General features: G+C 56.3%; 1 protein-coding gene across 4 annotated transcripts in view; it reads left to right on the forward strand.

Annotated features, from left to right (window-relative positions):
- The first annotated feature begins 3991 nt into the window (after positions 1-3991).
- Positions 3992-27352, forward strand: part of ADGRL1 (adhesion G protein-coupled receptor L1) — a 44959-nt gene continuing 21598 nt past the window's right edge. The window contains exons 1-4 of one of the 4 annotated variants that reach the window (XM_028520118.2): positions 3992-5330; positions 19522-19686; positions 23061-23274; positions 26902-27011. In XM_028520118.2, the coding sequence (XP_028375919.1) occupies positions 19617-19686; positions 23061-23274; positions 26902-27011 (394 nt within the window). In that variant the 5' untranslated portion in view covers positions 3992-5330; positions 19522-19616. Of the gene's footprint in view, positions 5331-19521; positions 19687-23060; positions 23275-26901; positions 27012-27352 lie in introns of those variants that run through there. The other 3 variants (XM_028520119.2, XM_036032370.1, XM_036032373.1) reach the window with 3 other exon arrangements.

A 27352-nucleotide genomic window follows, 5' to 3' on the forward strand; every position in this document is an offset into this window, starting at 1 on the left:
CCTGTGAACACCTGAGTCAGGACATGTCACTCTTCTGCTAAAGAACCTTCCATAGCTCCTACCTCACTCAAAGCAAAAGCCCAAGTCCTCCCCAAAGCACACCAGGACAGCACAGTCTGCCCTGTTGCCTCCCTAGCCTCACCTTCTCGTGCTGCCTCATTCACTTCCCCCAGCCCACAGGCCCTCTCGTGGCACCTTTGAATACCCAGCATGTTTCTGCCTCAGAACCTTTGCATGGGATGTTTCCTCTGCCTGGAATGCCCTCTGCCCAGGTCCCCCATGACTCCTCCCTTGACCTCCCCTTTCTAAAGTGCAGCCTTCGCCATGCCCCCTGTCTTCCTTCCTTAAATTTTTCCCATAGTACTTCATATCATCTGATATTCTGTATCTTTCACTTATCTGATTTCGTATCTGCCTTCCCCATTAGAATGACAGCCCCATGAACAGACTCTTGCCCGCTTTGTTCACCACAGTGTTCCCACACTCAGCACAATGCCTGGTGCACAATAGGTGCTCAATAAATGTTTGTTGACTGACTAAATAGTTCCCCCCACCAAAGACAGCAGTTGGAATGAATCCTAGCCCCCATCCTTCCAGAACAACACTGAGATCTCTTAATCTTGCTTTGCATTTGGCTGAGGGTGTAGAACGGAATGGGGCTTGGACATTGACTAAGGTGGGAGTACCGGGAGCCTCCAAGAGAGACAGGGACACACAGAACCCCTTTGACTCACCCCTCAAGGTCTGATGGGCCTGCCATCCATTCCCTAGCATCCTGTTCATTTTCCAGAGCTAATTCCATCATGCCTTTTGTGTCTACCTCACCCACTAGAACTCGGGTGCTCTTGAGAGGGCTCCAAGTCTTGCTGGTGGGGCCCTAGATCATCCTCAACACCCAGCGCTGCACCATATTAAGACTATGTAAGGGGTACTATGTGAGGGAAAAAAATGGAAGGAGTAAATGCATGAATTTGATGATGAAATGTCCCGAAGCGTGATGCTTCACGTGCGTGTATGTCTGTGCACGTGCTCTGAGAAAAAACCCGGCTGGTGACAGTGGAGGCCTGGGTGTTGTACTGGTTCCCCTGAGTCCCAAGAGGTGTTTCTCTTACATCCCCCCTCGCCACCCACCTCTAGCAGACCCTAAGGGGTCTGAGGTAGCACACTCAGAACCAGGGAGCTTGGCCTGAGGCAGAGCACTGGGGACAGGGGAGAGTGGAGGAATGCAGCACCGGGGATGGTCAGCGTAGGCCTGGAGGCTGTGGGCAAACACTTGGAAGGCACAGTGAGAGGGTAGAGGGCCCAGGTCTTGAGATCGGGGGTGCCCAGAGGTGCTAGATGCACAGCATATAGGGTCCCCAGGAGGCAAGGCATTAGAACGTGAGGTGTCCTAGGCATGGAACATGCTGGTTGTGGCTGATTTCCTGACACGGGATGCAGAAAAGGTGGAGTGCCCAGGTATAGGGTACACGGGACTTGGGGTATCCAAGGCCCGGGATGGGGGTTAGTCCAGAGGCTCAAGGTAGGGTGTGTGAAAACAGAAGCACCCAGGAGTAGGAAGCAGGGGTACCAACCCCTGAGGGGAGGGGCGTGCAATGCCCCGACAAAATTGCGCTCGCACGGGCGCTGTGGTTCCCTGAGCCCAGCTACCGGCGTGCCTCCCAATGCGGCTGCGCGGCCTAGGGTTGGGGGCGGGGGTGCCGCAACTCTTTCGCATCCCAGTCTCTCCGCACCCTTCGCTTCCTGGGCCCCTGGCCCACGAGGCCAGAGACCGGGATGGGATGGAGTCTGGCAAACCGAACCCAGTCGCGAACGGGGGTGCTGTGTTGACCGCGGGGCACTGGGAGAAAGTGGAGGAGGGGCTGGGAGGAGGTCCTGGACAGGATTTTTGCAAATTGAGCATGCCACCTCTTTTCCTCATAAAAATAATGGTCACCCCTTCTCACAGCCTCGGGAGAATGCAAGTTACAACCACCTTCTAGGAAAACTCACAGAGATAGGTTCCTAGAGTCTGCGCGGGGAGGTGGATGGTCTGAGTAGTGACAGAGGGTGGGGTGGTAGGAGGAGGCTTGGAGCCAGAGGTCTCTGGAGGTGCCCAGGTGCCCCCCTAAATCCTGCTGGGTTAATGGAAAGCTAACAGGACTGGACTGGGAGGGGCGTCCTGGTCGCCCCTGAAACACTGTATCCACTCCCCAGCATCCCCAGGCATTCCATGGGTCCTACTAGGTGCTGTTGGTATATCTCAAAGTGGGAAATTGAGGCACCGCCCACCCTACCCCTATAATTGATAGATTTGCTGCCAGATACAGATGGATGGGGTCCTCAGCCTCTGCTTCATTCACATTGGGTCTTTCAGATCCAGCTGTCTGGCGTGGCAACCCAGAATCAAGGCTAGAGCTCTATAGATATAGAGTCCTGCACATGAAGGGGGAACGAAAGTGGCCCACATACACACTCTACCCCAAAGTTTGGGATACAACTGTGACCCAGGTTTCAGGTTAAGATAATCCCTGTCTAGTCCTGAAATGAAGGCTGTCTATAAAAGAGGGTAGAGGGTGGGTGTTCACCACAGAATCACCCCTGGTCACCCAGCCAGCCTGCAAGTCTGGTGTCTCTCTGGCGTTCCCTAAATTCAGCCACCAGGACATGTTTCTTGGAAGGGATTACAGGGCAGATTAATACATTTAGGTTTTCTCAGATACTCATAGTTCCCATGCAATTCTGCCCCAAGTTTTGTGTATTTGCTCCCCAACACCTCCCACTGCCTTTCCACACTCTTTCTCTTTTCCTCACCCATTCTACAATGCCAAACTTGGTTGGCAACCCGGGCAACACATTCTCTTTTCTGGAGACAGAGACTGACTGGGTTTGAGCTCCTCCCCATCCTTGGCCCACCCCCTTCCTCTGTAATTCAGATCTGGATTTGTCTGCCTTACTCTTCCTCACACCCCATTAATGCCCCTTCTTGGTCCACTAAGTTTCAGCCCCTACTTTGGACTTTGCTTTCCTATTTAGGCCTCACTTGGATGGACTTCCTTCCCTAATGATCAAAGCCAGGGATCTGCTCTTCCCCTTCCATCAGTCTTAACTGTTGCACCCATCTTTCATAAAATGGAGCCAGCCAGCAGCCAGGCTTCCAGACCCTCACCGGATCTCACTGCTCAGGACTTTCCCCCTACTCCCCTCTCCAGGATTCTACTCCCTTCCAATTTCCTCCCACCCCCTCTAGCACTGAGTTGTCTATTATGCTGAAGCGCCTATTTTTGGCCTGGGGCCCGGTTTTACAGCCCCTACTCCGGGTCTCGGCAGTCACCGCTGTGGCTCGGGGAGGCCAGGTCGGACTGGAAAGGGGGTACCAGGGGCTCCCTCTGCAGCCTCAGCCTGAAACCTGTCCCTCGCCTCAGTCAGCCAGATGCCCGAAACCCTGCCGGCTCCTATCCTTACTTCTTTACATCTACCAGCAGCAGTGTAGTTGTTAGGCTGAGAATATCCGTACCGGGTTTTTGCTCTTGCCAAGAACCTAAAATTCACTTTTTTTCTCTCTTCCCCCCCCCCCCCCCCCCCCGCCCACCTCAAAGTGAGACTTTTGAGGCGTTTCTAGATACTAACCTCCCCCTAACACTCCCCTCCGCCCCTGCAGCTCGGTCAGTTCCAAGCCCTTGTCCGGTAGCCCGGGATCTTCTGCTGGGATCTTGTCCCGTCCGGTGCGCTCCAGTCCTGGCTTTGCGGCCTTTTCTCGCCTTATATTGTACCTCTGGTCTCCCAGGGTGGCAGCCTCCTCTTCGCTCACCCAGCGCAGAGCCTCTGTATCCTGAAACCGCTTTTACCTTCCCGCTCTGGTGCAGCCAGTGCTCCAGGTTGCCTCGTGCCTGAGTCCTGCCCTCCTCTTACCCCTCCCCCTTGCACGTTGCTGCCAGGAATACGGGGGCAGCAGACGCCTCCTCAGCTACCGAGTGGCCCCCTCCGGGAGCCCCCTGCTAGCCCAGGTCCGCATACACCACACCGGGTCTTACTTGTTTCCACTGCATTAGGCATGACGCATTACTCCGTCTCCCGAGAAAGGATCCGGCCCGAAATTTGCGTGCCCCGCGTGCATTTGGCCGTGTCGCAGCTCCCCAACTCTCGGTTCCTCCCGTTTCTGCCTAATCCAAACCGGGTTTTGCATACCCTTTCCAGATCGCCCCATTTCTCCACTGTCCGGGCTCTTAGCCTCTCTTTTACTTCCCTGCCGTCATAATCCGGAGCTCCGGGTATTACATGCGCCTTTTTTCGCTACCCCCATCCCCTCCCCGTTCCAACGCTGGGATCCAGCACCTCGCCTTCCCTCTCACCAATTTCCCAGGGGGGTCGAAGAAGGCGAAGGGGAGAAAACTCCAGCCCGGGTTTTCAGGCCGGCCCTCGGTGTTCCTGGGGAGGCTGCGGCGGCCGGTCCCGGGCGGTGGTTCCGGCCCGGGTTTTGCGTGCTCCCGCCGTCCCCCTCCCGGAGCTAGTGCGCCGGGGAGCGGGGAGAACAGGCGGCTTGTCATTGCTGGTGCCCGGCGCCGGCTCGGTCCGCGCGTCCTGCGGTGCCCACGGGCCCGGCCCGGCGCCCCACCTCCGGCCCGGGGGCGCGACGCCGCCGCGCTCGCTTCCAGCCGCGCCCCCGCCAGGCTCCGCGCCGCCTGCTCCCTACCCAAGCCCACCGCGGCCACTGCGGGGAGCCCGAGCCGTCGGTGCGGGAGCTATCGGCGCTGCGGCTCCCCCGCCCCGCCGTCTGCCGAGGAGGCCCCGGCTGATGGGGCCGCGCGGGTCCCGGAGCGGCGCCGCCGGGCGGCGGGGGGTTGCAGGGGCGCCACTGCTGCCCCGTTAACCCCTCGGTCGCCGCCGCCGCCGTCCGAGGGGGCTGGGAAGTCTCCTGGGCGCACACGTGCCACCTCCGTCGGGGCCGCGGAGCTGCGGGGGATATGCGGGCCGCGGCCGGCACCGCCTCGGGGGGCTCCGCCTCACTCCAGCCCCCAGAGCTCTGACACCGCCCCCGCCCCGCAGCCTTTGCCGCCTCCCTCCCCGGGAGGGGCGCGGACCCGCTCGCCCCCAGCCCAGAGCTGCCGCCGCCGCCGCGAGGGGGCCGCCTTTGGAGCCGTGTGATCCGCTTTTTTCTTTTTTCTTTTTTTTTGGTTGGTGGCGGTGGTGCTGGGCCAGGGGAAAGAGGGGACACAGGCTGCCCTCGCCCCGCCACCCCTCACCCGTTTCCCTCCCCGTCCGGATTCCGGGAGATGTGCCGGGCGGGGGGCCCGGGTTCGCGGAGCCGCAGAAGAGACGCCCAGGGCCCAGCTCAGAGCAGCGCTGGACAGGTGAGTGTCTGCGGGCCCAGGGTGAGGGAGATGCAGCACCTGGGCCAGGTGTTCAGGCCAAGACGGAGAGGATGGGAACCGGGGTCTCTCTGGGCCGCAAAGGGGGAGGGGATGCTGGAGCCGCGGGTCATCGCACCGGAGCCGGAGGGGAGTCAGGAGAGGCCCGCACTTCACCCCTATCGGCGATGAGGCCGGAGGAGCGGCGCCCACGGAGCGCCGAGGGCTTGGGGGTGCAGATGGACGTCCGTGGGGACCGGGCGGGGGGAGGGGACTGCGAGTGTGCCCGCGCGTGTCTGCGTGTGCCCGCGCGCGCACCAGCCTTTGTGGGGAAGCGGCGCGGCGGTGCCTGCGTGTCCCTGGTGCGTGTGCGCGCGGGTGCTTGGCGCCCTGTTTGTGTAGGTGTCTGGGTGTGAGCGGAGAGGGTGCGTGTGCGCGCCGCGCGCGGGCCCCGGGCCTCGGAGGCGCCTTGTTGGGGGTTGGCACCGCAGGATGCTGGGCTGGGGGTTGTTTTTCTCTGGGAAACAGAGACGCGGGGGGATAGGGAGGGGTCGGTCTGGGCGCCTGTGTCAGGAAGAATGGTGCAGCCCAGGAGCATCTTCTCTCCGTGGTACTCAGTTAAGCATGGGAAGCTGTCAGAATTAATCCTCCGGGATTTGGGCTTTGAGAACGAGCCTTCCCGCTATACCAAGTGTTGGGGGCTTTCATTGCCATCCTCTCATCTGAGGGTCCTGGGACAGGAGTCTGGGCCAGAAGAGGGTGGGGAGTGCTGGGTGTGCTCCAGCCATGGCCAGGAAATACCTTCCAGTGCACCCCTGACCCCCATCTAAAGACAGCACCCAGCACCCTGTACAAGGCCTCCATGCGCATCCCTGTCCCAACTCTTCCAGTCTAGGTCAGCACCCAGCCCCATCCTTGCCCAGCACCTCACTGTACCTTACTGGCCCACCCCCTTCCCCCCAGAGATGGCAGCTGCGTGGGTGTCCTTCCATCCCAGTCTTGAGGCAGGGCCCCCTTTCTTCCTGGCTTCTGCAGGACCCTTAGCCTCGGTTTGTCTGCCCACATCCAAACATGTGGTGTGCCTAGGGGAGCAGGGGGAGGGGTTCAAAATGGCTGCCAAGATGGCTGGTCGCCTCTCTGCCTCTCTTTCTCTGTCTCTCTCTTCTTGGTCTGTTTCCTTAGCTGCTGCAGGAGTCACTTACAAGAGGGGGTTGAACAACGTGGGTACAGGCATGTGGGACACCTGAGTGTGGATATCTGCTCTGGGCCTGTTGACCTCAAATGCTGCTGGGGAGAGGCCGTTGGTCTCTTCTCCCCCTTCAACACCCCAGGGGCTGGCATAAGCTTGTAACCTGACCCCAGACTCAACCTGTTCACCCAGGCAGACGACCTGGGGGCTGGCTCTCTGCCCATCACCAGGTCTCCTAGGCCTGACATCTGAATTGATCACTGGAGTATCAGAGTGCCCCACAGAGGGTCCCCATCTGTCATCTTCTCTGCCTGCTCAGTGGCAAGGGGCTAAGGACTCCCGGTGGGCCTGAGTTAGGCCCCAGCTGTGGGGCAAGTTGACTTCTCCTTCCTCCCCACTCCTTTCCCACTAATGTTGAATTTATTACTTAAAAGTGGATAAAAGGGGGAGAATAAGAGAAGGTATACAACCTTCATTATCATATCGAGAAAATTATCCATGATTTTCCTAACTAGCAATTTGCCTGCCATGCCGTTCAGAACTGACTTGCCCATTAATTACAGAGATGAAAAATCATCTGGAAAGAGGAAAAGGGAACTAATTCGATCCCTGGCTGGTGGTAATCGCACCCATGCACTGAGCCACATACTTGCACGTGCACATGTAAGTGCCAGCCCTCTTGCTGGCATTGCCACCTTCCTCTTCCTCTACCTCAGTGACCTGCAAGTCCTCAGCCCATGTGCTGCTAGGCCTGTCCCTCCTCCACTGGGCACTGATTTCAACCCCCACTCATGGGGAGCTGGCACAGGACTTGATCACTGACTGGTCCATGGACGCCTGCCCTTGAATGTAGAGATGGCACCCAAGGTGGGGGAGGGCAGGGAGCTGGGGACCAGCGGACCAGCGCATCTGGGCTGTGGGGCCCTACAGGGAGGAGGTGGAAGGCAAGAGACTCAAAGCCCAATTCTATTCCCAGCCCTCCCTAAGGAGCTCCCTCTCCTGGTGGTAGGGGGACCAAAGAGGACCCTGTGGGTGTGGGGGGCGGGACTGGCAGGCACCTGGACTGCTCCCAAGTCTGTTTGCATCCCGGCCTGGGCTCCAGGACCTTGGACCTGTGGGTAGGGCTGCATGTCATTTCCATCTCCAGTGTCTGTCCTTCCTGTGTGCCCCAGGCTGGAGGGAGATGGTAGAGCGCTTCAGCCCCAGTATGGGCATCTGGGGTCAAGTTTCCTAGGAAGCTGCACTGCTATGCCCTGGAGTGGTACCCCTAATGGGGAACAGGAATGGGATCTCTGCACAACTGTCTGCTGGCCACTCGGAGCTCCGTCATGGTCTCTGCCCCTCCTACCTCACCAGTCAGACGGGTGGCCAAGGACACAGAAGGCTCTGGTTTCTGTGTGGGCTCCTCTCAAGGATCCAATTTCCAGACGCCAGACACTTCCCCTCCTCCAGGCCCCTCCATGGGGAGCCAGGGGGAGGGGCTGCTGAGGTGGGGGTTCCCTGGGTCTGGAACCTGACCGCAGTGACCCTGGAGGTGCAGGCTCCAGCCAGGGTCTCCCTTGGGCTGGGTCTTGCTGATCTAACAAAAGAAAAAAGTGGGGTCCGAGGGTGGGAGGGTGTCTCACTGCCCCCGGAATCCAGTCCTCTGTTCATCATCGTCTGTACCTGTGTGTCCCTGCTCTGTGACTGATTTGGATGGTGACCTGACTGAGCCAATATGTGGCCACCTGTCATCAAGCTGGTCCTGTGTGTCATGAAGGGGTCTCCTGTGTGCTGGTATTTGTGAGCCTTGCAGAGGTGTGGGCCCTGCGTATGTGTGTGCGCGTTTGTGGCTCCATGCGTGAGCAGCTCTCTGCATCCTGTGCGCTGCAGCCATGTGCCCAGGTGTGTAGGTCTCCTTGAAATGAGGCCGGGTCACCTCTTTATGCAGTCTGTGACCATTTGCCAAGTGCCTTCTCTACTAGGCGCCATGCTGGGGACATGGTGGGGACAGTGCTCTGGTCCTGCCCTCATGGAGCTCACATTCTAGTGACACATAGGTGATTTCGGTCAATGGCTCATGTAGTAGGAGTTGAGGAAAAGGCTGTGTCTCCCCCTTGAGAGCGACCAGGGTCCCAGCTGGGGAGGAGCAGCCCCAGATCGGGATGGCAGTGGCCCCTGCATCCCAGCGCTACAGCAGTCCCAGGCATGGGGCATCCTGGGGTCCCACCCTGCCAGTCCTTCCCTAGTGCCTCTTCCCCTGCCCCCTCTCTCCTTGCTGTTCCTCCAACATGCAAAGCATGATTCTACTCCAGGACATTCGCACTGGCTGTCCTTCCACCTGGGACCTCACCCAGACATCCGCAAGGGTTTTGCTCCCTCAGCTGCTTCAGTTGTCATCCCCCCAGTAAGTTTTACCCCATGCAGCCTCGTTAAAATTGCAGCCTTCCACTTGCTTCCTGACCTTCCACAGCACAGGTGGCTTTTCGCATACCCTGGAACTTCCTGATTTATTGGCCATTTGTTTGTTGTCTGTCTTCCTGACCAGGACCCAAATGCTCAGGCAGTTTGTGTTAATTCGGTTTGCTTTTGGATCCCAGGTGCCTAGACTCATACCTGGCCCACAGTGGTTGTTCAAGCAATCCTACCTGAGGGAATGGGAGGGGGCCTCATAATGAACCAGAGACCTCTGGGTGACGCCCATGGTTGTGCACATCTAGGGTTCTCCATTGCCCTGGACCCCGTGGGGGAATTAAAGGCTTCCTGCCAGAGGCCAGGCCAGACCAACTCTGCACCTGTCCCCTGGCACCTCTGGGCAGACTGGGCGGGTGGCCTCCCAGTGGGGCTGTCTGTGCTATGGAGTTTAGAGCCCAGGGGGGAAATGTGTGGGCTCCCTGCCCTTGCCAGGGGTAGGAGCCCCAGAGTCGAAGCCTGAGCAGCCCCCTCCATCTCCTTCTGGGGCACTGATTCAGCCTCCGTGTCCCAAGATGGGGCCCATTATGTGGTCTGCCCTGGCCCTGAGGGACTGGCCAAGGAGAGGCCCCCTACCCCCAATTTTGGGGGAAGGTAAATATTTTAATAAGTAGATGCTGAGGCTAAAAATAGCTCTGTTCAGACTGGTGTGGCTCAGTTGGTTTGGTTCTGTCCTACAAAGCTAAATGTCGCCAGTTTAATTTCCAGTCAGGGCACCTGCCTGGGTTGCTGGTTCAGTCCCTGGTCCAGATGCATATGAGAGGCAACTGATTGATATTTCTCACATCGATCTTTCTCTCCCTGTCTTTCTCCCTTTCTTCCCCTCTTTCTAAAAATAAATATTTACCAAAAAATAGCCTTGCCCCCCAAAGCTAAAAATAGCTAGGACCCCCTTCCTCAGAGGCTAAAGATACCCAGAATTCAGGTGAGGCTCCTCTCCACAGGCAGGTGAGGTGGTGCAGACAGGTGAGGGACGCAGGGAAAGGTTCTCAGCCATGGCAGTCCTGACACTGGAGTCACTTCATTCTTTGTGGGGGCTGTCTTGTGCATCCTAGGACTTTTAACAGTATCCCTGGTTTTCACCCACTAAATATACCAGGAGCATCCACATACATACACCCACACCCTGGTGGTAACACCTAGAAGTATTACCAGACATCGCCAAATGGCTGGGGTGGGGGACAAAATTGGCCCCCTCCCCCGCACACCCCCTCTCCCCGCAAGTTGAGAACCACTGCTCTATTGCAGACCTTCTCCATGAAGAGCCAGGTGTGTTAAAGACTTTTGTGGACCCCTTACCAATTCTGTCGCATATTCTTCCTCTGCCTGTTCTCAACCCTTTGAAAGTGGCAAAACCATTGTTAACTCACTGGCTATACAAAAGCAGGTAGTGACTGGGCCATAGGTGGCCAACTTCTGCCGTAGAGCACCCCCAAATTGCCCTTGGTAGTGGAGGTTGGGGTACCCTTATCAGCAGAAGGGCAGCCCCATTTGGGACGAGTCCGGTGCAACCTGTTCCTGTCACCTCCCCGCCCTCACCTCCTCCTAGTCTCCTGTGCACACTCCCCACTGGTCACACTGGCTTCCTCACTAGTCCTCAAACATGCACAGGATGCCAGGATGCCGGCCCCTTCCCCTCTTCCCTTCATTCTCTGCGTCCCTTACCCTGTCTCTTCACCCCCAGCATCTGGTGGCAGCAGAGGATCCAGAGCCCTCTTCCCTGGCTTCTATGACTTTTTAGTTTTGCTCTGCCTAGCCCACAGTGAGAAGCTTAGGGCTGTGCAATGGGTGCCTCGGTGGGGAAATGGACCATGGGACGCCGTGGTACCACCCTTCTTGGTGGGGAGCACAGAGGAGGTGTCTGGCCAGCCTGAAAGCCAGGGAGGGTTTCCTGGAGGAGGGGGCTTCACAGCTGTGGCCTGCAGGGGGAAGGAAGGATAAAGTGGAGGGGAAGAAGAATGGGGGGAGGGCCTTGGGGGAGGTCAGAAAGGTAGTGGCTCAAAGGGGAAAAGGAAAGATGATGTTTCATGGCTAGGTGTACAGAGAGGAGGCTGGAAGCTGGTCAGGGGGCCAACAGACTGAGTTTGTGAGTTTGCTTGTGTTTGTCTGTGGGGATGAGAAGACCCACGGTGGGGTCAGGGCCCACAGGACAGGGTCTGAGTGTCCAGCATAGGCTCCCTCCGGCTGCTGTGTGGGAGACGACTGCAGAGGGCAGAAGGGAAGGCCACTGTGGCTGTCCAGGTGAGGGTCCCAGTGGGGGCTGTGGGACGTTAGAGGTGCGCTGCTGTGGGGTTTTCCAACCTGAGTTGACATGGTTGGCTAGAGGCGGAAGAAAGAAGGGGTGGGAAGAATTTCAAGTTTCTGGTTTTCAGCAAGTAGACAGGGAGGAAAGGAGAGGGTGAGGGTAGGGAGCACCCACCACTCTCAGTCCCCCCACCTCCCCTCCCTGCATGCAGTCTAATAATCTTCCCTCTCCATAGGAGTCTGAACACTTGAGCTAGGCATGTGTGTCCCACCTCCCTCTCTACTCCGAACCTCCGTGGCTCCCACCTCACCCGGAAAAAAGCCCAAGTCTTTCTCAAGGCCCAGAAGGCCCTGCATGATCTGCCCTTTAAACCCCAACCCTTTTCTTCTTCCCACTCTCACCCTCTCTCGCCTGGCTGAAGCAACACTCCACATCCTGCCTCAGGGCCTTTGCACATGCAGTTCCTGCTGCTTGGCATCCTCTTTCCCCAGGTACTTAGGTGGCTCGCCTCCCTGAGACCTCTGCCAAAATGTCACCTCCCCAGGGAGGTTTTCCCTGTCTATACCGCTTCCCCCCAATCTCTCCCTCTTGGGCCTATTTCCCCCAAAGCACTCGTGCCTCCGTGGGAGTTGGGTAACCATCCGCTGAATGGATGACCTGTGTTCTGGGTTTGCTTCGTCTTAGTTCATTAAACAAATCGACAAGTGTATAGTCCTGGCCCAGAGCTGGGGATGCAACAGAGCGCTAGACGACCATGATGGAACTTTCCTTCTGGAGTCCCCTGTGGGTGGAAAAGGCAGCCGACCAGCAGCAGAGTCCAAATCCGATTAGGGGAGCAAAAGGTGGAGGCTCTGTGTGCTGCAGGTGTGGGTCCAAGTAGGGACCACTGCAGCCCTGGTGGGCAGATCCTTTGGGAGGAAGAGGGGGTGGGAGGCCCAGCACTGTGCAACAGTGTGTGTGTGTGTGTGTGTGTGTGTGTTGTGTGTGAGGGAGGGGGAGAGTTAGGGGGTGCAGAGAACAGGTACCTTGGGGGGACAGAGTAGAGAAGGTGATGACTAAGTGGCAGGAGACCAGGACCTGAGATGCCGTGTTAGGGCACTGAAGCAATAGGGAGCCATGGATGATTGCAGGCAGGGAGGGACTTGATTGGGTTTTCATTTTGCAAAGATCCCTCTGGCTACAGGGTGGAGATTGAATGGAGCAGGAGTGGCAGATAGAGAGTGGAGACCCTAGGGAAGAGGATACTTTAAACAGCCTCCACTCCTCTGCAGTCCAGTGCAGCTGGAGGGCAAACCCCACTCTGTGGTGCCAAGGTCTAGTGGAAGAGAGATAAAAAGTAAGATTCATGGGATTTTTTAAAAAGAAAGAAAGCCAGAATGGGATGTGGGAGTGCTGGGGCCAGCAGGACCTCCCAGAGGAGGTCATGTTTGAGTCAAGGCCTGAAGTGGGCAAGAGAGGAGCTGTTGGGGTGGCCGGGGAACAGTGAGCAGCCGCGCGTGCAAAGGCCCTGAGGTGGGACTGTGCCTGTTTTTCACCAGGGAAATGGGAGTTGAGTGAGCCAGGTAGTGAGGGCAGGGAGGCAGGAACTTGGGGGACTTACAGGCCACAGGAAGACTTGAGCTTTTACTCTGAGTGAGGTGGGAACCTCAGAGGGTTCTGAAAACTTTGGAGGGACACATGTGTACTCAGGTGCTCGTCGGCGCCCTCTGGCTGCTTTGTGGGGAACAGACTGAGCATGAGAGCTGGAGCCCAGAGACCTGGGAGAGGGCCGCTGGGCTGGTACAGGTGGAAAATGATGGGCCTAGACCAGGGAGGTGGCCAAGGGGTGAGGAGAAGTGAACAGATTCTGAAGGGGAGGCCACAGGAGCTGCCGGGTTGGATGTCGGGGAAAGAAGATGAGAGAGGGGTTCAGGATGACTATAGTTCCTGAGCGCCTGGGAGGACCAGCTGCCCACTGTTGAAATGTGGGAATATGGAAAGATGAGTGTTTGGCAGGGACCCTGCCCTCCCTGAGCCCACAGTTTCCTTCTTGAAGGAGGGCCATGCTCTGGGGACTCTCTGGGCAGCTGTTTTGTCTGTTTGAAGTAGATCTGTTAGTCTGGAGTAGGGATGGGGAAATGGTCTCCGAGAGGTCAAGCACCTTGCCCAAGGCAGTACAGCAGATTCCTACCCAGGGCCTGCCCCTTCCTCACCCTGTCATGCCTGAGGGCTTCCTGGAGGTGGGCCTGTGGAGCTGCTCTCTCAGGCTGCTGGGCTTGGGGAGGACAGGCTGCTGGGAGGGAACTGGATGCAGGAGACACTGTGTGGAGGGATGGGGTAGTGAGGGCCTCAGGGCCCCCCCACTCAGACTCCCACCCACTCGCGCACAGAGGGTTGCCACAGCAGCCTTACTTTAGGGCAAGCTAGAGGCGCCCCTTCTCCTCCAGCAGTTTCACCTTGCCCCGCCCCAGGGCATCTGAGGACAGAGCCTAGATTGCAACACCTACCACCAGGTTGCCACTGCACCCCACGCCCCTTGACTTGAGACAGACATGGGGATCAGGCCTTAGGTGCAAACACCGAGGCAGGTGGGCCGACCTGGTAGTCGGACACGTCTGGGGTTCAGTCCCTCTCTCAACTTGAGGGCAGTGAGCACTGTTTCCCTTGGGTTCATCTGAAGAACAAGGTGGCGACACATGCAGGTGCAGGCTCACCTGGCCCTGATGGTGTGGAGCCAGCAGGAGGGCCCATCTCTGAGGACCATGGATCACACGAGTTCCTCGGGGGACCTGGAAGAGGGGCTCTTCTAGCCCCCAGGGTCAAACCAGTTCCGGGTGCCCAGCTGGGGATCCTGCCTGGGTTCACAGCCCCCTTACCAGGTGGGTACCCCTAGGACCTCACTTTCTTCATCTGTGAAATATGGGTGTCCCCCTTTATTAAGTTCTTACAAGAATTAAAGGAGGTACGTGTGCAGAGTGCTCGGTACAGGACATGGTGTCTGCTGCTGTGCCCGGCACCTGGGGGGTCTGAGCACTGGCAATCCTAGCAGCACCCCATCCCACAGTCTGTGAAAGGCTCCCTGAAGTTGCATGGCCCGGGTCCTGCCCTCCTTTCTGCCTCCCACCTCCCATGTGTCCTGGCCCCTTTGTGACTTTCCTAGGGCTGATGTGACAAAGTACCCTAGACTAGGTAGCTGTAATACCAGAAATGTATTGCCTCGGTTCTGGAGGCCGCAAGTCCAAGATCAGGGTGTTGTCGGGCTTGGTTCCATCTGGGGTCTCTGAGACCAAAATCTGTCCCAGGCTTCTTCCCTGGCATCTGGGACCTGCCAGCGGGCCTTGCTATGCCTTCACTTGTTGAACCATCACTCCAGTTCTGCCTCCGTCTGCACATGGGGTTCTCCCTCTGTGCATACTGTGTCCAAACTTCCTGTTTTCATAAGGACACCAGTCCTACTAGTTTGGGCTGACCTTACTGACCTCAGTGGAACTTGATTATTTGTTTTGTTTATTGATTTTTTTTTTTTTAGAGAAAGAGAGAAATACCAATTTGTTGTCCCACTTATTTACGCACTCACTGGTTGATTCTTGTCTGTGCCCTGACGGGGGGTGGATCGAACCCACAACCTTGATGTATCAGAACACTGACCAACTGGGCTACCTGGCAGGGCCTTGATTACTTCTTTTAAATAAGGCTTCACTCTGAAGTGCTGGGGGATAGGACTTGAACATATCTTTTGGGGAGAGGATAAAACTCAATCCATCATAACCCCCTCCAAAGACCTCAGGGATGGCCTGGGTCTCCCTGGTGGCTCCTACATGCCTGTGACTGGCTTCTCCACCGAGGTGGGCACCAGGCGACAAGTGAAACTCTCCAGTGTGGGGTGGGCACACAGGCCAGGATGGGAGGGAATGGGAGCTGCAGAGCCCAGCTCCTGAGCCGGTGGTTCTGAGTGTGCCTAGGGCTTCCTAGGGGAGCTGCTCCAGGGAGGGGTTGCAAAGAGCAGCAGGCAGCCCTTGGGAAACCCTTCTGTGGCCCTGAGACATTGGTGTCTGGCCAGTGTGGGCCAGGTTGGGCCCCTGGTCTCGGGGCAGACGCCCCCTCTCCAGCTGCCCCCTCCACCGTTCGTCACTCACCCTGGTTCATTTGATGTTTGTTTGAGGACCTACTGTATGTCTGGGTGCCAGGAAATGGTCCCAGGAGCTTCCGTCCCCCTGGGGGTGCAAAGGAAATTCACCAGTGGACAGGTAAAGTCACATGGTGGGGACATGGTCGGTGGTGACAGTGGTGATAACTGCTGCAGGGGCCTGCTGCACTTACTGCATGCCTGGCTCGGCCCTAAGTGTTTCACGGGTGTGAATCCATCTTATCCTGCAGCTGTCCTGTAAGGCACCCCCATTTCACCAAGAGGAGAATGGGGACACAGGAGGTCACAGGATGGCAGGGGCTGACAGGCAGCCCTGACTGCAAGGCGCTGTGATACAGGGTGTGGGAGGCCCGTGCACGCCTCTGAGGAGTGCCCATCCTAGCTGAGGTCTAAGGGGTGCAGAGCTGGGGACGCAGGCCAAGACCTTGTGGCAGGAACCTGTTGGCCTGAGCGGGGCTGGGGACAGGAGTCAGCACATGTGGCCTTGCGGGCCGCATTGTGCGAGCTGTTGCAGGTGTTTAGGCTAAGGAGCGATCTATCTAGATTGTCTTTGGAAAGACCCCTCTGTGGAAACAACCCAGTGTCCATCTTGCACAAATAGATAAAATGCGGTCCGTCCATACAGTGGAATATTATTCAGTCATAAAGAGGAACGAAGCACTGGCATGCTACAACTTAGATGAACCTCGAAAACATCGTGCTGAGTGAAAGAAGCCAGATACAAAGGGCCATGTGTTGTGTGATTGCCTGTGTATAAAATGCCCAGAGCAGGCAGCTCTTCCGACACAGAAAGCAGACAGTAGTTGCCAGGGGCTGGAGGGAGAGTGGGGAGGAGTGTTTAATAGGCACAGAGTTTCTGTTTGGGGTTGGAAAAGTTTTGGAAATAGCTCTGGTCGGCATGGCTCAGTTGGTTGGAGCATCAGCCCATAACCAAAAGGCTGCTGGTTCGATTCCTGGTTAGGGTGCAGGCCCAGGTTACAGGCTCAATCCCCCACTGGGGCACATGGGAGGCAGCCAGTCAGTGTTTCTCACATTGATGTTTCTCTCTTTCCTTCCCTTCCTCTCTCAAATGAGAATAGAATAAACCCTTAAAAATTACTTTTTAATTAAAAAAAGTTTTAGAAATAGAATATGGTGGTGGTGACACAACATCAGAATGTAGTTACTGCCACTGGCTTGTATGGTTAAAATGACTGATTTTGTTGTATGTAAATATGACCTTTTTTTTTTTTTTTTTTGCAAGGCCTCTCTGGTGGCTGGGGTGCCTGGAGTGCAGTAGGAAAGGGGTCAGAGCTGCCGTGGGTGGGCAGTGAGCTGGGTCTGGAGGGTGGCTGTCAAGCATGGGCGGACACTGGGATGTTCTGGAGGCGCAGACCCAGGACTTGCTCCTGAACTGGAGGTGGGAGGTAAAGGATGGCGGAGCCCAAGGAGTCAGACTTCTGAGGCTTTGGCCCGAGGACCTGGGAGGGTGGTGGCAGGGTGGGCGGATGCAGGGCTGTGTTTCGGTCCAATCAGGCTGAAGGTCTGTTGGAGACTCCAACAGAGGTGTAGGTGGTGAGGAGGGAGGCAGGGCTGGAGCTCAGATGCGACAGTCATCACAGTATAAATGGTGGCTAAAGCCATGAGGTTGGTTGGGACCTCTGAGAGGGGGGTATGGGCAGGGAAGAGGTGTGGGGACCCCAGTGGGGTCCCGGGGTACAGCCTAGGAGGAGGGAGAGGAGCCATCCCCTCCAATGGGTGCCCCCTGTGCCCCGAGTCGCACTGCGCTGTGGACAGCACCCTCTGAGGGGTCCCAGCTGGCCCCCTGTGTATGTGTAGACTGTTGACCTTATCAGAACCCTGCCGGTTCAGACTGCTGAGGGAACTGGGCAGGGGTGGGGGAGGACCTGTTCAAGGTCGCACAGCACAAAAGCAGCAGAGTCATGGCATAGCCGTGGGGATCCAGACCCACATGGGTTAGCTGTCCTCAGTGCCTGGCACCCCAGCCTCCCCAGCATTAACCAGCTGCCAACCAGTTCAACTGCCTCTCCTGAGCCTGGCAGGCTGGGAGATGGGATTGGGGGAGAAATGAGGTGGTGGGGAATACCCTTCCATCTCAATGCTGTGAAAGGAACCGAAAGTTCCGCAGGCCAGGTCTGGTCAGGGTTATGGGAGGGAGACAGTTTTGGGCAGTAGAGGGGCAATTCCAGCTGCGGGGTGGGGAAGAGGCAGAGAGTTGCCGCAGGGACGGGCACTGGGATGCAGGGCTGCACTGTGAAGTCTCCGTCCAGTGGGATGTGAGAGGAGATGGAGGCCTGAACACTGAAAAGCTGCAGCAGGTGTTTGGGATCCTGGGAGAGCGGTCCAGGCAGAGGGCACCCCTCAGGCAAAGGCAGGCTGGGGGGCAGAGAGAGGCTGGAGCATGTAGGAATGTTGGGATGGGAGAGCCTGGTGGCCCCAGATCCCCAGCAGCCCCTGGACCCTGGTGAGGAACAGAGGCCCCAATGGAGAGCAGAGGGATCTACATCATTAAATGATTTCTTCTTGAGTGGAAGGCAGGCGTGGAGGCTGGGAGGGAGAGGCCAGGACGATGTCCAAGTGCAGCTGGATTGTGGCTTGCTCCTGGGTGGGGGTGTTGGGGACCAGAAATGGGCAGATTGGTGAGATTCTTTGGAGGCAGAGCCCACAGGACTTGCTGACAGAGTTTATGAAGGGAAGGGAAGAGGCGAGAAATTGAGGCAGATTCTTAGGTTGGAGTCTAAGATTCATTCAACAAACATTTGTTGCTGTGTGCCAGGCCTGTTCTAGAAGCTGGGAATGGGGTCGTATACATAACAACCCAATGACCCCTGCCCGTGCAGGGGCCACTCCATACACAGGGTAGTTGCATGTAACCAAAGGCCCAAAGGAGGTGAGGGAGCACGGGGAGTGGCCTTGTGGATAACCGACTGGCGGGCAAAAGATAAATGTAGAGGACTCGAGCCCCTGGGGTAGGGCTCGGCTGGTGGAGAAAGAGCAGGAGGCAGGAGAGGCGGAGCAGAGAGGGGGCCAGCAAGCTAACTGGGCCAGTCAATAGACTTCGTCTGGGGCTGGGGGAGGCGGGCAATAGCTGGGGCTCTGTTCAGAGATTCCAGACTGGAAATGAGAGATTTGGAAACTGTTGAGTAGTTGATGGTGTTCAGATGGTGGGAGAGGCACTGGGGTGACAGCAGGAGAGGACAGAGTCGGGGTTCATACACTGGAGGACCAGCCCACCCCAGGAGATGTGGTTCCAGCAAGTTCCTGGCCAGGCTGGTGTTGCCTGCCCAGGGCCACACGTGGCAAACTGGGTGAAGATTCAGCAAAGGGCTGAGAGTGGAGATCTGGGCATGCAACCTAAGAGAGGAAACTGAGGCAGCAAGAAGTGGGAAGGAGGGACTGAGGGAAGAGATAAAGGGTCAGAACCCAGCCCTGTGCTGGAGAAGCCCCAGTGAGGGGGACGAGCTGGCAGGGGTGGCCAGGGCTGCAGGGGAGGGCACCCAGTCCTCACCCTTCCTGGCCCTCAAGGGGACTGCACACTCCTCCCCGCCTGCCTGTCTCCACTTTACCTCTAAGGTCCCCTGGAAAGGAGAGAAGGGACTCAGTTGTCCCTGGTCCTCATCTGTGGCGCCAGCCAGCTGGATTCTAATTAGCTACCAGAGTGAGAGAGCTAGGGGGCAGGGCCTGGATTCCTGCTCATGATCCACAGGGCGAGGCTGCAAGTCCAGTTCCTACCCTGGGTTCTCTGCCAGGGGAAGAGTCCAGGCTGGAGGACCAATGGACAGGGTCAGGATTTCAGGACGGGGAAGAAGCTTCTGGTGGGTCCCTTTCCCCAAGATATAGGGTCTGAGGCCTGGCTGGTAACATGCTGATGAGTTGTCCCTGTCGCCAGAAGGGGTTATCAAACCACAAGAGGTACTTCCAGGAGGTCCCGAAGTGCCTACACAGGTGGGCCTGTCTGCTGGGGTGGGGGTGGGAGCACAGCATGAGCTAGAAGCCCTGGAGGGGGACAGTCTCTGGCCAGAGGGTATGGCTTCTGTCAGTGGAGGTGCTGGACTTGGACTGGCCTCTCTTGGGCCTGCAGGCCAGGTGCTCTTGACCACCAGCAGGAGGGAGTGGCCCAAAAGCCCCTTGTCCTGGGCCTGCTGAGGAGTGACCCCCATCTCACTCTCCCTGTCCTCCCCAGGCTGGTGGCCCAGGCTGTGGTGCCCACTTGGTGATGAGGGTCAAGGACCCCTGCACAAGCCACTAAGAGCCTCGGAAACACCCCCAGCCGTTGCCATGGCCCGCCTGGCTGCCGTGCTATGGAGTCTCTGCATCACCGCTGTCCTGGTCACCTCGGCCACCCAAGGTAGGTGCTGCTGGGGCCATGCCTCCAAAACTCAGTCAGGAGGGTGGGTGACACATTGAAATACCTCTGGAGCACTGATTAAAGCCCTTACCCCATTCATACCTCAGAGGAACCGGGCCAGAGGAAGACTTGGTGGTCACACACCCCCAGCACCACTGAGGGGTTCCCAGCCCCTCACCCCCAACACCCAGGGGTCCCAGAGCCTGGGATGCAGGCTGTGGCACCCTGGCACCAGGGGTCCTTCCTGGTTAGCTGAGGCGTGTGTGTGTGTGTGTGTGTGTGTGTGTGTGTGTGTGTCTGTGATTACATTGCCCGGCTCTCACTGGGAAGAGGCTTAATTAAAGTGTGCCCGTTGACATTTATTTAAAAACAACTAATTACCCAGCTCAGCCCTATGCCGGCCCTGGGATCTTGTGCATGCCACAATTAGTGCCCTGGGCCTGCCTGCCACTCTCCCTCACCAGTTACTCAGTTACGGTCCCCATAGCAGGCAAGGGCAAGTCGAGAAGGGAGGCAGAGAGAAGGGGCTTGCTGGCTTTATCTCTCCCCCTGGGGCATAGCCCCTGCCCACCCCTCGCTGCTTCCCAGTGTCCCATCATATAGCCCTACCTTCAGAAAGCCACAAAAGGGGAAAGGGCATTATTCATCCATTCCCCTGGGCCTTGGCACTGGTCTGGCTAGCTGGCACCTTCTGCTACCCCAGTACCCGGGTTCTCTGCCCATGCAGACCCTGCCCCATACCCGTGGTTGGGGTGGGAGGGGTTGCTTTCACTCCCCAGACCCATCTGAGCCAGCCCTCCACCCCCAGCCTGCTCCCAGACCCAAGAAAGGCTAAAATTAGCTGTGGAAGCAGATGGTACTGGAGGAACATGTAAAACTTTCCCCCGAGTGGGACAGCTCACCCCAGAAAACCCCAGGGGCCTAGCTGCCATTCTCCGTGGGTCCCCAGCCAACAGTGGAGGGACCATATCTCAGAAAAGGGGACTGCGTAGCTCTGCCGCCATCATGCACTGGTCCCTTCTCTTTATCTACAAATCACAGGTGGCCCTGTGTTGGAGCCTGTGAGCCACTCTGTGCATCCCCACTCCTTGCTGGCACCCAGCAAGGCCTGGCTGGGACCGGTGTCTGGGAAGGTGGCTGCCCCTGATGCCTGCTTGGACCCTGCCAAGCATGCTTTGTCCTGCAGGGACTGGCTGCCCTAATCATCTTAATAACAACAGTAATTAGCACCCTGTTGTCTCACTGTGTGCTATTGCGTACCTCCCCCATCCTGGTTCTAGGTGGTGAGAGCTGTCAGCCCCTTAGGGAAGGAAACAGGCACAGACTGGACAAAGTGACTGGACAGTGACTAGACAAAGCCACAAGCCAGGGAGTGGCCAAGCTGGGATTCAAACCCCAAGCTCTCAGTCCCTCCGTGGCATGTGATGGGGACTGGCATGTAACGATGTGACCCTGCTAAGAGCTGGGCCTGCCCAGGGTGTGCTCTGTCATTCTCACACAGCCTGGGAGGGTCCCAGGTGGCTCGAGGAGGCACCTCTGGTGGCACCTTCCCCCTTCACAGTGCCACGCTCAGCTCTTCCTTCACAAACATACCTAGCGCATAAATACTGGGCTATGGGTGCTCATTTTACAGACCAGGAAACTGAGGCCTAGGGAGGCTACAGGGATGGTGGTCCAAAGGAGTGTGCATTAGAATTGCTGGTGGGTGCGTAGATCCAAAGGCTCCCAGCTTCACCCCAAGATCGTGATTCTGCAGGCCTCAAGGTAGTAGGGTGGCCACAGTTTGCATTCTGAACCAGCTGCCCTGAAATTCTGGTGCTGCTGATCCCTTCTCACACTGTGAGAAGCCCTGGGCCAAGGGACATGCCAGGCCTGTCAGCTGGAAAGTGGCAAACTCAAGCTCTGTGGTTTCTTCCAGAATATGAGTGATTTCCCCCAGCCCCCATGCCACTTCTCCTTGTGTGGGGTGGTGTGAGTTTAGGGAAGCACCCAAGAGTACCCTCACTTCTGACACTAATTGCAGTTCGGGGGTCCCTCAGACCAGCCTCAGGTTTGATGGTTTGCTAGAAGGATTCACAGCATTCAGAAATGCCGTTAAACTTACAGTTATGGTTTAAGCCAAGAGAAGAGGTGCATGGGGCAGCATCCAGGCAAGTTCCATGCGTGGAGCTTGCAGTTGTCCCTCTCTGTGGGGTCGTGGACAGCATTAACTCTCCTGGCAGTGCTAGGTGACAACACACCTGGTGTGCTGCCAACGTGGGCAGCTCCCCTGAGCCTTGGGTCCACCACCTTTACTGGGGCTCAGTCACATAGACCACCCATATGGCTGACCTTGATCTCAGCCCCTCCAGGGGTCACCTGATGCCTCATGACCCAAAGCTGCCTCCCAAAACTGCATTGTTAGTGTTCTAGCTTGTCAGGGCTGCCATAACCAAGTACCACAGACTGAGGGGCTTAAACAACAGAAATTTATTTCCTCACAGTGTTAGAGGCTGGAATCCCAAGATTAAGGCACAGTCAGGGGTGGTTCTTTCTAAGGACCCCAAGGGAAGGATTTGTTCTGGACTTCTGTCTGGCTTGTAGAAGGTTATCTCCTGCCTCTGCGTCTTCATGGCCTTCCCTCTGGTGTCTCTCTCTATGCAAATTTCCTCATTTTATATTGAATTAGAGCCCATCTTCATGGACTTCTTTGAACTTGATTATCTCTATAAAGACCCTAACTCTAAATTTGGTCACATTCTCAGGTCCTAGGGGTTAGGACTTTAGCGGAGGAACTTGGTGAGGGGGATGGGACACAATAACAGTTAGCACAGGCTGTCTGGCATTGCCAGAGACCCCCAGGTAAACAGACACTCTATTTTTTTAAAGATTTTATTTATTTATGTTTAGACAAAAGGGAAGGGTGGGAGAAAGGGAGAAAAACATCAGTGTGTGGTTGCCTCTCACACACCCCCTACTGGGAGTGTGTGGGAGTGGAGGGAGGGCCCAGAGTCTGGTCCCCCTACTGGGGACCTGGCCCACAACCCAGCCATGTGGCGTTACTGGGAATCGAACCAGCGACCCTTTGGTCTGCAGGCTGGCGCTCAGTCCACTGAGCCACACCAGTCAGGGCTAAACAGATACTCTAATCAGGTAGAACATTCCAAGGACTTGAAGGGTCCTCCTAGGTCCTGAGGCAAAGGCCAAACACTCTGAGCAGGTTAATAACCTTACTGTACATTGGGCACACTGAGAAGTCCATTTTACAGATGAGTAAGCTGAGGTTCAGACAGCTTGTGTCCCAGACACAGCCAAGGTGCAGGTGGTGCCTTGTCTGTGGGGTCTTCACTCTCTTCTTCCCTGTGCTGAGCGTGACACTTCCCTTGTTCCCGCAGGCCTGAGCCGGGCTGGGCTCCCATTTGGGCTGATGCGCCGGGAGCTGGCATGCGAAGGCTACCCCATCGAGCTGCGGTGCCCGGGCAGCGATGTCATCATGGTGGAAAATGCCAACTACGGACGCACAGACGACAAGATCTGTGACGCTGACCCTTTCCAGATGGAGAATGTGCAGTGCTACCTGCCAGATGCCTTCAAGATTATGTCTCAGAGGTGAGGGGCCCCTCCGGGCTCTCGAAAAAGGGGTGACGGCAGTTCCTGGAGTCCCTGAGTAAAGTGCCTGTCCTCCGTGCACCTCCTGGACAGTGCACCCTGTTCACCTTCCGTCTTTTCTTCTGTGCATTCCACACGTTTCCTGAGCACCTTCTTTGCTATTTGCAGGTGCCATCCAACAGCAAAGAAGCCCCAGCCCACCCCCCACTCAGCTTGTCTCCCCACCAGTCTGTCCCCCTGTCCCCCACACATGCACACATGAGCATAGTGCCTCCAGAAGCTCACAGGGAGGCAGTGAGGGCCTGCAGTGCAGAAGCAGTGGCAGGACAGGTCAAAGGTGTTGTGGGAGTGGAGGGAGGGCCCAGAGTCTGGTCAGGCTCTCCTGAGGAGGTAATATCTGAATGCAGATGACAGAAATGCATGTGAGTGCCTGAGTGTGTGTGACTGTGTGTGTATGTGTGAATGTGAGTGAGTGTGGGGGTGTGCCAGGCAGAGGCACTGCGTATTCAAAGCTGCAGAAGCCTCTCTCACACCCACAGCCAGTGCACTTACAGCTGGTCAGTGTTTCCTTCAAATTACACTTATTTGACCACTGTTCATACCAAGTCCATGTCTGCCCCCCACCAGTACCTTCTGCCCCCTCTCCTTGTCCCCTCTTGCTAGCTACAGCCTGTTCCCCCCGCAGCCGCCAGAGGGCGTGGGTGAGCACCTGAATTTGGGCACAATCCCTGTTCTGCTCAGAACCCTCCCTGGCTCCCACCTCACTCAGAACAAACTCCCAAGCCCTCCCTCAGCCTGCAAGGCCCTGCACGCTCTGCCCTTTCCTCTCTCAGCCCTCATCTGCTCCATGCTCCCCCTGGATTCCATCCAGCCACCTGCTCTTTACACATATCAGGCATCTTCTCCCAAGGGCTTGCTTTGGGCCTTTGCATCTGCTGTTCCCCCAGCCACCTGGCTCCTCCCTCGCCTCACTCAGGGATTTTTCACCCAACTGTCTTCTCCTCCAGGCCTGCCTGACCACCCTATCTAAAATCAAAGCTCCCCCTTCCTTGCCCCTTCACTGCTTTGTTTCTCTCCTAGCCCTGACTTCCACCTACAGTTCCATCAGATATTTTGCCTCTTTATGTTGCTTATTTTATGTCTTCCCTAACTGGACTGTTAGCCCCACGGGGACAGGGAGCTTTGCCTGTCACCGCTGTGTCTGCAGCAGGCATTCACTGAATTTTTGCCAAATACTTGCGGGAATGAATCTAGGATTCACTCCAGGACCTGGGCACAGACTTGGAAAAGGGAAGGAGGGCTTGGGCCAGCTCTGTAGCCCCTTGACTGCTGGCAGAGGATTCTAGAATATGTCACTGGGCGGGGTCCCTAAGCGCCTCCAGGGAGTTTTGGGCAGAGGACAGGTGTGGTAAGGTGGCTCAGCCTGGCTGGCCAGTCTGGAGCCACCTCAGCCCCTCCCTCCCACCCTTACTCTCTCCAGCACCCATCCCCCCTCCAATAACCTTGCCCCCTTTCCCCTTCCAGTCTCCCCTGCATGGGTGGAAATGATCTAGCCTCCAAGTCTTTGCTTGGGTGGTACCCCTTCTTCTTCGGAACCCCTTTCCTTCTTCCTGCCTCCAAATTCTCTCTCAGAGTTCACCAGCACCAGCTCTGGGGTCTGTGGTATCTCCCCAGCACCTAGCACAGCAGCTGACCCAGTTCTGATGCTCCTGGGTTCTCAGTTCCAGAGGGGATGCACAGTGTGGTCGCCAGGACTAAGGGAGTGTCAGGAGGTTGCTGGTCCATTGTCTTTAACCCTGGAGGTGCTTTGTATCAGTGCATAGTTTACCACTCTGACAAAGACACCCCAGAATAAGTATAGCAATTGGAGCTGAGCAGACCTTCCACACCTGCTTCCCTGTCTTGGTGCCTCCCCACACTTATCATAGGCACTTCAGCTGCAGGTGGTCTGGGGCGTACAGTCTCCAGTTAGAAGGCCAGCAGTTTTCTCTTTCCTATTTGATATTGAAGTGAAATTGACATATCAAAATTCACTGTTTTATTTTATTTTTAAAGATTTTATGCATTTCTAGAGAGAGGGGAAGGGAGGGAGAAAGAGAGGGAGAGAAATGTCAGTGTGTGGTTGCTTCTCACATGGCCCCAACGGGGACCTGGCTCTCAACCCAAGTATGTGCCCTGACTGGGAATTGAATCAGCCACCCTTTGGTTCACAGGCTGGCACTCAGTGCAAGGAACCATACCAGTCAGGGCCAAAATTCACTGTTTTAAAGTGAACAATTTAGTGACATTTAGTATATTTTACCGGTTGTGCAACCACCATCCCTACCTAGTTCCAAAACATTTTCATCATCCCAAAAGGAAATCCTGTACCCAATAGCAGTCATTTCCCATTCCCTCCTCCTCCTGGTGAGCCACTAATCTCTCTGTCTCTTTCTGGACGTTTCATTTAAACAGAATCATGAAACTTGGCCCTTGTGTCTGGCTTCTCTCCTTCAGCATGGTGTTTTCAAATTTCATCCACATTTAGTGACTGTCAGCGTTCCATTCCTTTTCCTGGCTGAGGAATATTCCCTTGTATGCATGGACCATGTTTTGTTTATCTGTTCACTGGCCGATTGACATTTGGGTTTTCCCCACCTTTTGGCAATTGTGTGAATGATGCTGCTGTGAATATTCATGTACAAGCAGTGGTTTAAGCACTTGCTCTCAGTTCTTTTGGAAATATAACAAGGGGTAGAGTTTTGGGTCATAGGGAACTTTCTGCTTAACCTTCTGAGGCCAAAGTTCTATTTTGAAAGAAGGGATTTGAGGGGGGTGGGTGTGAGCAGATCCTCATTCATTAAAGTCAGGATTGAACAGAGCAGCCCTTTCTGCCTCATACCTGTCAGCAAGTCCTCCCACATGGCTTCCTGCACGCCCACCGTCAGGCTGCGGTCCTGCCAGCTAAAACTTGGGCTGCTCCAGGAAACGGAGACCCTGACTATGGGGACAGACCACAGAGGAGAAACATCTTTTCATTGTTGTTAAGTGGGCCTCACTTTACATGTTAGCCACGCCCTGAGAAGCTAACAGGCACTCACATTTCCCCGTGGGGAACCAAGAATGGCTTCACCATAAGGTGAGGACTCTCCCCCTGTCCTGGCTACTCTGGCCACAGATCTGTCCTCACAGCAGCGCTGTCCAAAGACATGGACACAGATGGACACTGTGAGCATTTCATGAACAGCACGTTTGCAAAGACACTGCCTCACGTGTGTGGCTTCACATGTCTTACTCTTCATAAACAAAGGAGGGGCTTTACTGTCAATTTAGGGAAGAATAGCAAGGACGTGATAACACCAGTGACACACAGATAGGATGGAAGTGATGAGGCGTGGCTGGGGGAGCAGTTCATGGGGTGATGCCCTGGTCCCAGCCCTGATCTTGATGCCATGCTGGGGTGTAAAGCAGAAGAAAGCTGTCCAGTGGAAAAGAGAGCAGGCAGGAAGCAGAAAAGTGCCCACAAAAGGCGCCTGGCCTGGGTCTCCATGCTTCCTTCCCAATTTGGGGGTGTCCATTCCTGTCCTTACCCCAGAGGCCCCCCAGTTCTAGGCCTGTCTTATCCCAGCTCCCATTTTTCCTCTACAGGTGTAATAACCGCACCCAGTGCGTTGTGGTTGCCGGCTCTGATGCCTTTCCTGACCCCTGTCCTGGGACCTACAAGTACCTGGAGGTGCAGTACGACTGTGTCCCCTACAGTGAGTCTTCTTGTTCCTCGCGCAGACATGGGCCCTTTCCCCACCCAGAGTGAGCGAGGAGGAGACACCTTGACCTGCTACACACACACACACACACACACACACACACACCACAGGACCAAGTCGGGGCCAGGTTCATGGGGGACAGCTGGATCTATTCCCTCTCTCGTACATTCTTTTCTCCTCGTCACCCTTGTCCATACTCGGTGCCTGCCCCTCTCCTCGACACCCCCCCAGCCACCACCAAAGACTCTGTGCCTTTCTAGGTGCGCCTTCTTCAACTCTTGTTACCTGGCCCACTTGCTCTGCTTCTTCATGTGCCTCTGGCTTGTTTACACACT

The sequence above is a fragment of the Phyllostomus discolor genome, chromosome 8, assembly GCF_004126475.2.
Source record: "Phyllostomus discolor isolate MPI-MPIP mPhyDis1 chromosome 8, mPhyDis1.pri.v3, whole genome shotgun sequence".
Classification (NCBI taxonomy): Eukaryota; Metazoa; Chordata; class Mammalia; order Chiroptera; family Phyllostomidae; genus Phyllostomus; species Phyllostomus discolor.